The sequence below is a fragment of the Camellia sinensis genome, chromosome 9, assembly GCF_055761805.1.
Source record: "Camellia sinensis isolate YWXY chromosome 9, ASM5576180v1, whole genome shotgun sequence".
In the NCBI taxonomy this organism is placed as follows: Eukaryota; Viridiplantae; Streptophyta; class Magnoliopsida; order Ericales; family Theaceae; genus Camellia; species Camellia sinensis.
Window position 1 is genome coordinate 194,040,775 of NC_138969.1, and position 13,546 is coordinate 194,054,320.

General features: G+C 33.5%; 1 protein-coding gene across 1 annotated transcript; it reads left to right on the top strand.

Annotated features, from left to right (window-relative positions):
* The first annotated feature begins 395 nt into the window (after nt 1-395).
* On the top strand, nt 396-7,431 carry LOC114323077 (uncharacterized). Its single transcript, XM_028270547.2, has 3 exons — nt 396-872; nt 6,029-6,157; nt 6,965-7,431. The coding sequence occupies exons 1-3, from the start codon at nt 540-542 to the stop codon at nt 7,127-7,129; spliced, it is 627 nt and encodes a 208-aa protein (XP_028126348.1). The 5' UTR covers nt 396-539; the 3' UTR covers nt 7,130-7,431.
* The last annotated feature ends 6,115 nt before the right edge of the window (nt 7,432-13,546 follow it).

Here is a 13,546-nt window from a genome sequence, read left to right on the forward strand (position 1 = left end):
ATAAATGCTATTATTTTGAATATTTAATCTATCAAATTATAATTATCATATTTAAGATATTTTATGGATACTTTTATCTCTACAAATATTTTGAATCATTAGCAATTTGTGTGCACTATTTTGCACAATTTTAAATGTTTCATTAGGTGAACATTCATATTAAATAAATTTAAAAGTGTGAATGTTTACATAATAGAATATTTACACTATTGATGTAAACATTAATAGACGTTTCACTCTATTATCAATAAAAGTATTTTAGTAATTATATCACCTATATAAAAAAATAATTTAAGCTAAATGCAACAATTTGTGAATAAAAACCCATATTTTCGAATTTAAGATAAGAGTAGAATTTGACAAAAGAATTATAATAATTTATATCAAATTAATATTTTACTCATAATCAAATTAAACAAAATAATTTGGTAAAGTAGTAGGAGGAGAGAGAAATAGAGGAGGAAAAAAAAACCCTCAAATTCTTGTGAGTTATCAGCCGAGTCGCCGGGGGTCCGAATCCGAGAGAGAGAGAGAGAGAGATGGAGGGAGTTGGGGCCCGATTCGGGCGGTCCTCGACTCGATACGGACCATCATCGACGGTGACCGTTGCGTTCAACGGTCCGGTTCGAAAATGGAAGAAAAAATGGGTACCCGAATCACCATCTCCAAACACCAACAACATTCCCTCCTCTTCGAACCATCACAACGATGATAGTACCGTTACTAACGGTAATAACGGCTCTCACCGCCTCTTGCTCTACAAGTGGACACCAATTTCCCGAACCAAAACCACCGCCAATGATGACGTCACCGCCGCCGCTGCATTGGCGGCGGCGGAGGAGCCGCCTCGCCGCAAATTCAAATACATTCCGGTAAATATGCAGAAGCTCTCTCGAGTCTCAATTTCATCATCAGTTGTTTTATACCAATACTAATATTTGGTTTATGCATTATGTGGGAAGGTGTTTTTTTTTTAAATTTTTTATGTAGGGAATTGAGCTTGGTGAATTGTGTTTGAGTGATCTAATGTTTAATTGTGGTGTTGGGTTTTTGGTGCTTCTTTTTTTTTTTTAATTGGAAATTGAGATTAGGGTTCTTGAAAAGTTTGAATTGTGAGGATGAGACTGGTTTTTTGTTTTTCAAATTTTTTGTATAGGGTTTTTGTTGTGGATTTTCTTTGTTTATTATGTAGGGAATTGAGCTTGGTGAATTGTGTTTGAGTGATCTAATGTTTAATTGTGGTGTTGGGTTTTTGCTGCCTTTTTTTTTTTTTTTTTTTTTTTTTTATAAATTGGAAATTGAGACTAGGGTTCTTTAAAAAGTTGATTTGTGAGGGTGAGACTGGATTTCTTTTATAGGGTTTTGTTGTGGACTTTGTTTATTATGTAGGGAATTGAGCTTGATGGATTGTGTTTGAGTGATCTAATGTTTAATTGTGGTGTTGGTTTTTTATTTTTATTTTATTTATTTTATTCAATTGGAATTTGGAAACTAGGGTTCTTGAAAAAGTTTGATTTGTGAGGGTGAGACTGGATTTTTTTATAGGGTTTTTGTTGTGGATTTTCTTTGTTGAGCTTGGTGAATTGTGTTTTGAGTGATCCACTGTTTGACTGTGGTGTATGGTTTTTTTTTTTCCCCAATTGGAAATTGAGTCTAGGGTTCTTGAAATTTGAATTGTGAGGGTGAGTGGATTTTTTTTATGTAAGGAATTGAGCTTGGTGAATTGTGGTTGGGTGATCTAATGTTTAACTGTGGTGTAGGGTTTTTGCTTCCTTTTTTTTTTTCGACTGGAGATTTGAGACTAAGGTTCCTGAAAAGTTTGAATTGTGAGAATGAAACTGGATTTATTATGCAATTAATGTTTTGAAAAATTGATAATTGTAGGGTTTGTAGTAATAATAAAGCAAGTTATACTACAAACTCCTTGACTGTAGATCTTATAAACAGTTTTTTTTGTTTTTTTGTTTTTTTTGGTTTCATTGGTTTTCTTAGCAATTAAAATCAAAGGGTATGTGAAATAAAGTGCACAACCATTATATGGTGATGCTGGTATAGCACTAATCCATCAATGTATTTTGTTATCCCAAAAACCTGATTCCCAATGTTGTGAAAATAGCACTACGTTGAGTGTTTTTTCCATCAGCACCAGTTTAACTGTTTATAGTTATGACTATGTCCTCTACTGGGAAGCCCGTAAATGGGCTATTGTGTGTTTGGTTTTTCTTGCGTTGGCCTATTAAAAAAGAATCTATTGATGGGATGCGCAGATAGACACGCATATGTCGCATATAGTAGTGCATGTAACAGAATTCATCCTTGATAAATGTACTACTCCAAAAATTTCTTGTTGGTATATCAGAAATTTAAAGACATGCATATTTTGCAGATCTGTTTGAACTTGGGTTTTACTGGGTAATTATTTTTCTTTTCACATCTAGTTTTTAAAAGGAAAAAAACAAGTCATCTGTCACTTTTAAAGGACAGTGAAGCCTTAATTAGCATTTTTGGTTGTGTATGACATGAATTCTCATGCATTTTGGATGATGTTCCAGACATTGAAAGCAGTGCAAGGTGCCAACTTGTTTGAGCACCCAAAAAAAAAAAAAAAAGGGTTATTTGTTTTGTGATTCTTGTCAAAGACTTTGTCTAAGTGCTGGAAACTGTTGTTCATGTAAGTCTTAGGCTTTTGTGACATGGTAGTGGGCCTCTGGTTCTTGAAATTCTGTTTTGATGCATTTCCAGCTAAATCAAGCTTTATTCAAAAAATATGAGGTCAGTAATTTGAATCTTGTTTTGCCATTGGGATTTATGTCTGATGATATGTTTTGGCTGAGGGGGGAAAGAAATCCTTACTCATAATGAAGGAATTCGATTACCCTGCTATATAAACGAGTATTCTTTGTACTAGGGAAGAGGCATTTTTGTCTTTACTAATCTTAGTTTGGAGCTTGATCCATTTTTATCGAGTTAAAAGCCTATACAAATTAGTGGTGGACAGGGAGTGAGAAGGTAGTAAACTATGATGGGATTTGGGAATAGCATGTGCAGTTTGGTTTCCGGCTCATGGTTTTTTGGCTGATGGAAACACATTCTTGGTGGTTGATCAATTAGTATTTTGGACAGTGGGTGCAGCCAAAGGGGGTGGTGGATATGTTGTGGAGTTGGAGGGGGGCTCGGGTTGGCCGAAGGCGGCGACGGGTGTGGGCCTTGGTGCCTTTTTGTTTGATGTGGTTGGTTTGGCTGGAAAGAAACAGGAGAATTTTCCAGGACAGCCAGCATTCGGTGGCTTGGTTGGAGGGTCGGTTCTTAGTTACCTTGTATAGTTGGTTGGAGCAGTGTTTTTTAAGGTGAAAAGCAAACTGAGGCGACAAGGTCTCCTAATGCCTAAACGCGAGGTGACGAGGTGAGGCGAGGGCTTCATCGAATCGAGGCGAACACAAAGGATATTTTTTAAAAATAAATAGTGTAGACAAAAATATAAATATTTTCAAGAACCATCATGCATTTATCATGTTAAACACTAAATATCCTTAAACAACACAAAATATCCAACAAATCTAACATTCTAAATACTAAATATTCATAAAAAAACATCAAACATCAAACCAATCAACCATCCCAAATAATTTTCCCCTTCTTTAATAAATCAATGCAATGCTCTAATAATTTTTATTATTCTCTTTATTCAATAATGTGACACTTATCTTATTATTAAAGTGAATTATATTTTAAATTTTCATTAGTACATGACATATTAATTAGTAAGACAATGTTATAAAATTTATTAGTCCATATAATATTTTTCGGCAAAATAATTATACAATTAACACAGCAAAATAATTTTACAATTGTAAAATCAATTTAGTAAAATTAATTGAAATTTTTTTCAGCAAAATAAATAGAAGAGAAACAGAACAAGAATCAGGGAAAGAAAAAAAAAAGCGAATAAAAAAAACAAAAGGGAAAAAGAAAATCTACTGAGAGATGAAATAAAGGAAAGAAGAAGGAAAATAAAAAGAAAAAGAGAGAGGCGAAGCAGGAAAGACGAAAAAAAAGAGAAGAGGGAGAAGACGAAGCAGGAAGAGAGAAGAAAGAAGTAGGAGAAGAAGACTTACCTTAGAAACGATGTCGAAGAAGAAGACGAAGCAGGACCAGATTCGTTTCTCTTCTCTCTTTCTCTGTTTTTCGTCTTTACTTTTCGTCTCTCTCTCCTTTCGATACCCCCAGAAACTAGGGTTTTACACTCAATAAATAGTAGAAAGCAATTCTAAGGTGCAATGCATGTCCACAAATAACACAAAATTAGGAAAAATGAAAGGCCCAGATCGTTGAAGCAAGAAGCGACGCTTTGTTTCGCATTGCGCTTCATCGCCTAAGCCGCGCTTCACTTGCCTCAACCTCACCTCTCCATATCGCCTCGCTTCGAACCCTATGAAGCGCAATAGCCTCACCTCGCCTCACTTCTCGCTTAGGCGCGCCTCTAACAACATTAGGTTGGAGTGTAAAGTTGAGCTGGATCTTTTTTCTTTCTTAGATTTTTTGGATGATGTAATTGGTTAGGCGTGCTTTCTTTATTTCTTTTCGTCTTGCATCAGCTTGATGCTTTTTCAATAAAACTCATTATTTATCCCCAAAAAAAAAAAAATTAGTATTTTGGACAGTATAACCCTATGAAGCATGGACACTTCTCCAGGGTTTGCGTATTAGTGTCGGACACGTGTTGGACACGGATACGCGTTGGACACGCTGTGGACACGTGTCCGACACTCTCCCTAAGGTGTCCGTTTTTTTTTTTGAATTTTTTTGCAACTGGACACGTTTTAGACATGCTCGGACACGTTTCGGACACTACGGGGTACAAAACCTAATTTCTAAAACTTCTAAATGGGGCCAAACTGTAAAAAATGAAACAGGAAAAGAAGAGAGAAGAGAATCGAAGAAGAAGAAGAGAAGAACAGCGAAGAGAGGAGAGAGAGAAGCGAAAGAGGGTGAAGAACCTAAACTCGTGAAGAACCAGTTGAAGAACAGATCGAGCTATGTGTCTTTCGCAGTTCGCAGTCTTTCGGCTCACAGTTCACCTCTCTAGCTGTGTGTCTTTCGGCTTTTTCTCTCTCTCTCTCGCTGTTTTGCAACTCGTCACTCTCTCTCTTTCTCTGTTTTCGTCTCTTTTTCCCTCCGCATTTTCTAGGTCTCTGATTTGTGTTCATATATATATATATATGATTTGTGTTTATATATATATATATATTTTATTCTCTCTTTTGAGAGATTAAAAATTCTTTTTATTTTTTATTTCTTTTTCTTTTCTCTCATATGAGAGATTTAAAATATCTTCTTCTTCTTCTTCTTTTTCTTTTTTTTTTTTAATCTTTTATTTATTTATTTATATCTTAACCCCTCTTTTTTTTCCCTTTTTTTTTTTTTTTTTTTTTCTATTTTTTGGGGTATTCTTGTTTGCTTAACCTTGAACATATATATAGAACTAATTACTTTTATTTGTCAGAAAAAATCAATTTATTGAATGTGTTTATTAATTTTATTATTTTATTGAATGTGTTCATTAATTATATTGTTATTGTAATTTTATAGGAATTTTTTATACTTAAATATGACATTTGATGTTAAAGTAGTGAAATGTATGTTTTTTTTTTTTTTAATTTTTTTGAGTGTTATATAAGTAAATAAAATTATATATTGAACTTGTTCCCAGCGTGTCGTGTCCCTTGTTTTTTGAAAATTTGCTTATCCGTGTGTCCGTGTCGTGTCCGTGCCTCATGGATATAACCTAAAGAAGCTACGTGCAAGGGCTTATGACCAAGTGTTTTTAACATGTCGTAGAATATTAAAGAGTACGGCATTTTCCAAATAAAAAATAAAAAAATTCAAAGATGCAAAGTGATAAGTTGGAAGTAAAATTTACTATAAGCATGACACTGAACTGTGCTCATTTTCACTTTAACATATGCAGTAAGATCGTTTGTTTATGGGTTTTGCTGATGTATGATTTTCGGGATGATTTGATATTCAGATTGCTGTGCTAGAAAATGAGGCTGCAGAAAAGGTTGATGTTGAAGCACATGCAGCAGAAGCAATTTCGAAGAACGATGGTTTGGATGATAAACCTGACATTAATGATTTGCCCATGGACGAAAGTCAGGTGACCTAATTACATGTTCTATTCTTGTTTCCTTTCCCTATTATTCTTGGTTTGAGTTCTTCTTGGAGTATCTTCTGTTCTTAGGACAAAGCTGTTCAGGCACTCTTGCATTGTGTGTACGTAGACTCTTCATCTTCTTCTCTTAATAAACCCGTGTCCACCAATATGACAGAGTAGATGTGTGGGATATGTGTGTGACCTTTAGACGCATGGATCTTTAGAATTTATATAATGTTTGTAGAAGATGACACTCACATCACTTGTACTAACATTTTTAGCTTTTCACACAAATGGGAGAAGTAAAATCCATAATTTTCCTAAATCTCATTTTCTTTGAAGTACATTTCTAAACAATTTACAATATCTTAGCTAAGAATATTTATTATACAATATGAAATATATATTAGTGTTTGAGATGTGTTCTTATACCCATACCTTGCATACGATTTAGGTTTAGGAAAATTTAACGCTTGGAGGCACGCCGACACCCACACCCAATATTCATACAGAGAGTCCATGTAACATAGCTTGCATGTAATGAGACTTTCTTTCATTGATTCATTGATTCATTCATTTGTTCTTCTCTCCAAAAGAAAAGAAAACAGTAGGCACTATTCCTAGAATGCCATGACTCCATGAGGAATAAAATGGAATGGTATTATTTTCTTGTGACTTCTAAACCCCCCTGAAGTTGACATGTATTCATTAGATTTGTGTGGTGACTACAACCCTAATTACTACCAAACCTTTTAGATGCACATTTTGTGGCAAGTTTATATGAAATTGTGAATTGTATTTTTATGTCAGGCCCCGGGTAATATTCCATTAGCAAGGCAAGATCTGAACGAAAGCACTTTGGATCTTAGTTTGGGCTTCAAGGACCACGATGGCCACCCTGATTTTGATGTGAAAGCAGACCGAAGTAAAGATGGCCAGTTGGAAAAGGTGAACACCAGTAGTGGGGGAAGATGATATGGGATATGCCAATTTGAGAAAATTTCAACTTCGAAGGCAACGCTAGAAGAAGTGGCCTATCGATCTGTGCCTGTTTTAGAATTGCAGTTCTTTGTTATAGCTTCGGTTGTGATCTCTTAAGAGGTTCTAGTTTCTGTTATGTGCTCTTAGAGTGGTGAATTCAAGCGGCGTATGCATGTAAAACTTCATTCTTCATTTGATTCTCCCTTGTGGTGCTAGTTGCAATTTGTACGGATTCTGTGTACCGAATGAGACAATCATCAATGTTTGCCATCGAATGTAGTCAATTTGTTTCTGGATTTTGCTTCTTCCTTTCATTGCATTTTTTGACTCCCTGTTTAGGTTTTGGGTTAACTTGTTTCTGGTTTTTCGAAATTTTGTATTTATTTATAGCTTTGGAATTGCCAAGCAGGGCAGAGGTATGAGAAAAATGTTCAATACTGAGACCTTAATCTAAGAAGCATGTTGGTAGGGGTGGACATAAACCAGGCCGGAATCAAGTTTTGAGCCATGTGAAGCACAATGCCATTTCCAAGTTCTTTAACAGCAAAGAATTATATATATATATTTTGTAGCTCGAATATCAGTTGTAATGGCACCACTGGTTTTCTTAGCTAGAATCACTAGAAGCAATTAATTCGCTGTTACTGAACAGGGAAAAGAAGTGTAACCTATGAAAGAGACATTTGAGCACCATTTCCAAAATTGAATCAGAAACTTAATAAATTTTCAACAACGCAAAAAATATTACTCATTGCACGATACACGGTTTCAAATTCCAACCTCTTGACACAAACTGAAAGTCATTAAAACACCAGGGCAAACACTAGTAAGTCCTAGAGATTTTCGTCACCATTCCTTGGCAACAGCAGCTTGTTCTCCATAAAAACAATAAGTGTGTTTAGTTTGAGTTTTCTGGATTAAGTTTTTTGAAAATAGAATTTTTTGGTTTTCGTGTTTTTTTTATTTTAGTGAATATTTTTAAAATTTTAAACATTTTTTTTTACTTTTTTAGATGCACCTTACTTAAATGTATCTAAAAAGTAAAAAATTTGTGAAAAAATATTTTAAAATATTAATAAATACATAATAATACAAAAAATGTAGTGAATTTTTGTATTTTTTTTTGTACTTTTGGTATTTAGTGAATTTTTAAAAGATTTTTTTTACAATTTTTTTACTTTTTAAATGTATTTATGTTAGGTGTGTCTAAAAAATAAAAAAATTGCTTAAAATATTAAAAAAATTTAGTAAAAACAAAAAAATACGAAAAATAAGAAAGTAAAATTTTTTGAAAAGTGTTTTTGGAAAATTGGAACCAAGCAAGCTGAATCGTGCTTGAAATTGTTAATATGTTAAGCATAACTTAGTGCATCATGAATATACAGCATTGAATCACAATGACAATAATGAACATGGCGAGACGATCGGAAAAATGCTTCGGACCCCCACTGGGGTCGACCCCCAGTGAGGTGACGCGCCGTGATTGGACAAAAAAAAAATTGTTTTATTTATTATTATTTTTTTTTTGAGTTTCAGCCAGTAGGGGCTCAACACCTCACTGGAGGTTTTGCAGCATTACTCGAGACGATCGTGGCAAGCAATTGAATCAGTTTATCATTTGTTAACGCTTCTTTTTTCGTTTTCGTAAATGAAATCGAAACTTGTTTGGTATATATAACTAAACATAAGAATGAAAAATTATAATTATATACCAATGTGATACCATGTTGGCCACTGAACAACGAAATGACATTCAACCTTATATTCCATTCCTACACTTATTCCATTTCTCCGTACTAAATATGCTCTTATGGGGTGTTTGTTTTGAGCCTTGGACTATTAATACCTTGGGGCTAACTAATACCTTGGTATTACTAATACCTTATGGCCATGTTTGTTTGGGCGGACTGGATTAGCATTCCCATGACTAATAGTCCTAGGGGTACAAATCCATTGGATTATGTATTCTATCTTAACTAATAATCAAGTTTAAAATAATTAGTCCGTACTTTAATTGTTTAATCAAACATTGGATTAGTAATTTTATTGGACTATTAGTCCAATCCCAAGCTCATGTCCACCCAAACAAACATGACCTTAAGGTTTAGAGAAAATAAATTAATTCTATATTTTTTAAATGATTGCACTAATCTTTCTCAAAACTTTTGTCCACATAACATTTAAGTCATTTTTAATAATTCACTAATTGTATGAAAAAATATGATATAGTCATGTAATACTCATTTGGGCTTTAAAATGGGCTTTTATTTTTTGTTTGGTTAAGTAGAGAGGAAATTACACTTGTGGTCCTCACATTTTGTTATTTGTGTCATTTTAATTCAGTTTTAATTCACTTAATTTTTATTTTTAATTTTAGATTTTGTAGTAATTTGATTTAATTGATAACGTTGAAACATCATTCACGGAAAAAGTTGGAGAAATGTGATAATTAAAACAGACTATCAAGATGCTACCAAAATCATCAATGGTGAAGCTCACCCAAACTGCCCTTACCGTGCTCTTGTGCAATACATCAAATTCCTTACCTCCTGAATGGACTGCACTATCAAGCACATTTTTTGAGAAGCCAATCAGTGTGCAGATGCCCTTACTCAAATGGGAGAAAATCAAACGAAAGACTTGAAGATCTATGACTCCCCCTTATTTTGCTAAGGCTCATTTTAGTGGCTAACATGATTAGAATTGTGTATGAGAGGGACTCACTCATTTCCTAATCTGTGTTGTTGTTTAACTTTCCATATTATCTAAAAAAAAGATAACACTGTTAGAGTTTTGATAAAAAAAATTAATTGAATTGATCAAATATAAAATTTTGCTCATAAAACATGAAAGATATAATTTATGTGCACATTTACCATAAAAATATTAACAATTGGAATAATTAGATTAATTTGAGACAAAATAAGCCTCTGTTTGGCAAGATGGTTTTCAGGCTTTTTTGGCTATTTTAGCCACAAAAAACAAAATAGGCTATTTTAGCCATAACAAACAAAACATCATATCCAACCTATAATCATTACATTCTTCTCTCACAAAAAAAGTCAAAAAGCCAAAAAGCCCTTCCCAAACCAAGCTTTTTAGCCCAGGCTAAAATAGCCAAAAAAGCCAAAAAGCCAAAAAGCCAACCTACTTCCCAAACCAAGCCTAAAAAATATAAGGTCAAAATCAATCAAATCAAAATTAAAAAGATAAAAATGACAAGATTAAAATATATTGCTATTCACCTTAGTTGGTTTCAAAAGTTTAAATCCACTTTTTAAAAAATTGAATTTTTATTTTTAGTGTTTTTTTGTTTTCACTGATTTTTTTTTATATATATATTTTAAGCAATTTTTTTATTAGATACACTTAATATAAATACACTTAAAAAACATAATATTTTTAGAATTATTTTAAAAAAATTTACTAAATACCAAAAATATAAAAAAAAATTAGTATATTTTCGAATTCTTGTGTGTTGATTAATTTTTTTAAACATTTTTTTTTACAACGTGTCCCGTGTTGGTGATGGTGGGGATGATGGAATAAAGAAGAAAAAAAACAAAGCATCCAAATTTATAGGGAAAAGATAAGTTAATTACTGATTCTATTCATAGATAAATTCAGCACTGACAAAGTATCCTAATTTCTAAAATTTTGGGCTGAGATCTAAGTATCGAAAGTTGGAAAAGAAATTTTAAATCACAATAATGAAAAGGAAAAGAAATTTAAAAATAAAATAAAATTGTCCAATAGGCTTGTAACATTACATAATTAAATCATACTTGAAAAATTATTGAATATTCATAAAAGTATATACACGTGGTACTTCTGATCAATGAGATTGCAAAAATAAAAAATGAATAAAAATGACTTTATCTCTATCCAATTGACCAATGTAGGTCAGATCAATTTTGACAATTGCTTTTCTTGTACAAAAAGTGTAAGTTCAAGTTTGATTTGTCTTTGTATAATTTATTTTTTTAATTTTGACCCATAATTTATTTGTTTAAGGTTTCAATCTTGTTCTTTGATATATATATATATATATATTTAATGCATTCTCTTGGCTAAATATTGATTTCTCGTGTATTATTATATATATGTATTAGGGGAAATTAATAATGTCCACTCTTAAAAGAATACACATCATAAGATAGTTATGAATTTTTATAGTGAAAATTATCAATGTTTGTGGTGTGTGTTAAAGTCAATTTGTGGTAAAATTATAAATTGCAAATTTTTTGTGTGTGCACTAGTAAAAAAAATTTATATTATTTTATAATATATGTTAAAAAAATAGACATACCATAAGCACCTCTTTAGGGATACACATAGTAACAACTTCCATTATATTATATTTATGTATAAATATATTTTAGATGAAGTTTAATCTTGATTTTTTTCTTTTTTTTTGTGTATATGTATAAATTCCATTGAAACATTTTATCAAACACTTAATAAGCAAGGAAGATAGAATGGTTATTGAACATTTTAGTAACAACCAAACGATAGTAATGGCATAACAACTATTTAACAGAGTAACTCAATACAATAGTCCCTCAAATTTCTACTAAATCAAAGTAAATGGGTTTTGTGGAACCCAACCAACTCTTCATAGATATGTGTATATATACATAGATAATATATATGTATAGGAAAAATCAACAAAACCCATAAAAGTATACCAAAAATCCTACATGCATCTAGAAAATTAAAGAAAAACAATACTCATAGTTTGATTTTGGGAATCTTTCTTTCTCTATTCCACTAATGATCAATTGATGATCTTTATGGCTTCACGGGAAAAAAATTTAAAAAAAATCTGTAATCAATATATATACACACACAATAATCTATTAAGAAAAAGATGAGAGTATTACTTTTACTTTGTAAAGAAAACCCTACTAATCTGGCTACTAATCAACCAAATGAGAGAGAAAATAGAAACTAACTGTGTGGGTGAAAATCTGACCACACTGCAATCTTAGTATCTAGCTGGAGAGCACCGACAGAATAGATGGCACCTGACTAACCTGCAACAGAAAGAGAAGACTCCGATGGTGATTCGCCACCCGGGGGTATTCCGACGATCAAGTTAGTACTCAATATCTCTCAAAGATAATCAATAGTGCTAAACTCACTAGCTTGAGCATAAAAAGACATACCTTAGACCCATGGGGGTGCCTCTCTTTTATAGCCAACTCAATCCTAGTCCCAATGGAAGCCTAACTCTAATGGACTTAGGATTACTGTTAATATTGGACTCCCAATAGGATCAGGATAAGCTCTCTAAGAGTCTCATCTTTACCCAAACTGAAGTCTCTTCCCATTTTAGGACTCTTGCTCTTTATCCGCTTATCTCGGATTCCGATATTCTCGTTGATAACCTCGGCCTAACCGAGATCATCTCGGCATCATGACCAGGACACGTGGCACCTCGGCTGGCACTTCGGTGGCACTTCGGCCACGTGTTACCATTCAAAAATTATGTCCCCACAACTGCCCCTAGGTTCTATTACCTCGGCATCCTGAGGTGATAGAACCTATATCATTCCCTCCATTTAGCACGTCGGCTAAGCTTGCTTCATCATCTATTGCGGAAGTCAGAACTCGTTGGCTCAATATGATCGAGACCTATAATCTGCTTTCATAAAACTTTGGAACCAACAACCAAGTTCGTCCAAGTTTTTCAACCGAAACCGTCCTCCTAGCCGAGGTATTTGGTTCATTAAATCAAAAACTCCAAGTGTTTCATCACGCGTATGAACTGGCATGTACAATATTTCAACTGAAACCATCACGCATCTTTCCTCTGCGGAGCTGTGTCTGATATGCGTCATTAAGTCGTCTCGCACTTACTTGCGCTGTCTGACAAGCACGTCGTCCCAAGCACCAGAATTGCCATTTTGCCGCCATTTCATGCTTTTGATCAAAATCAACCCTCTCAAATCTTCCATTTGCTGCTTTTGCGAAGCTTTTTGTAACCAGTTTCACTCTCTCCCTCCGGTGAGGCTTTTGCTGATCCTTTCCGATTGCTGCCGTCGTCTGATTTTGGCGACCCTCATACCGGCTTCACTTTTTCTAATAAGCCACTGTTCCTCCTGGTTTCAATTTTTGTTGCTCTTCAAGAGTTTTTGCTTTATTACTTGTTGCCATTGCTGTTTTGCTCAAGTATTCAATTTCATGAATCATGTATCTCAGTGTGTCTATTTCATAATTTTGTTTTTGCCCAAGTCTTGAATACACATATTGTTCACAACTTTCTTACACTTTTGCCACTGTTCTTGGCCTTGTACCCTTGTATACACTCTGTCACAGTATTCTTGATGATTCACCACTATTCTTGGCTCTAAATTTTCTCTTCTTGTCTTTTCTTGTTGTATTTCCAAATTCTTGCCCTCGTTTCTG

Excerpts from the sequence above, each read along its gene's own strand:
- LOC114323077 (XM_028270547.2), top strand. The coding sequence starts at position 540 with ATGGAGGGAGTTGGGGCCCGATTCGGGCGGTCCTCGACTCGATACGGA. Across the intron at positions 873-6,028 it reads GCAAATTCAAATACATTCCG|ATTGCTGTGCTAGAAAATGA; the intron begins GTAAATATGCAG and ends TTTGATATTCAG. Across the intron at positions 6,158-6,964 it reads TGCCCATGGACGAAAGTCAG|GCCCCGGGTAATATTCCATT; the intron begins GTGACCTAATTA and ends TTTTTATGTCAG.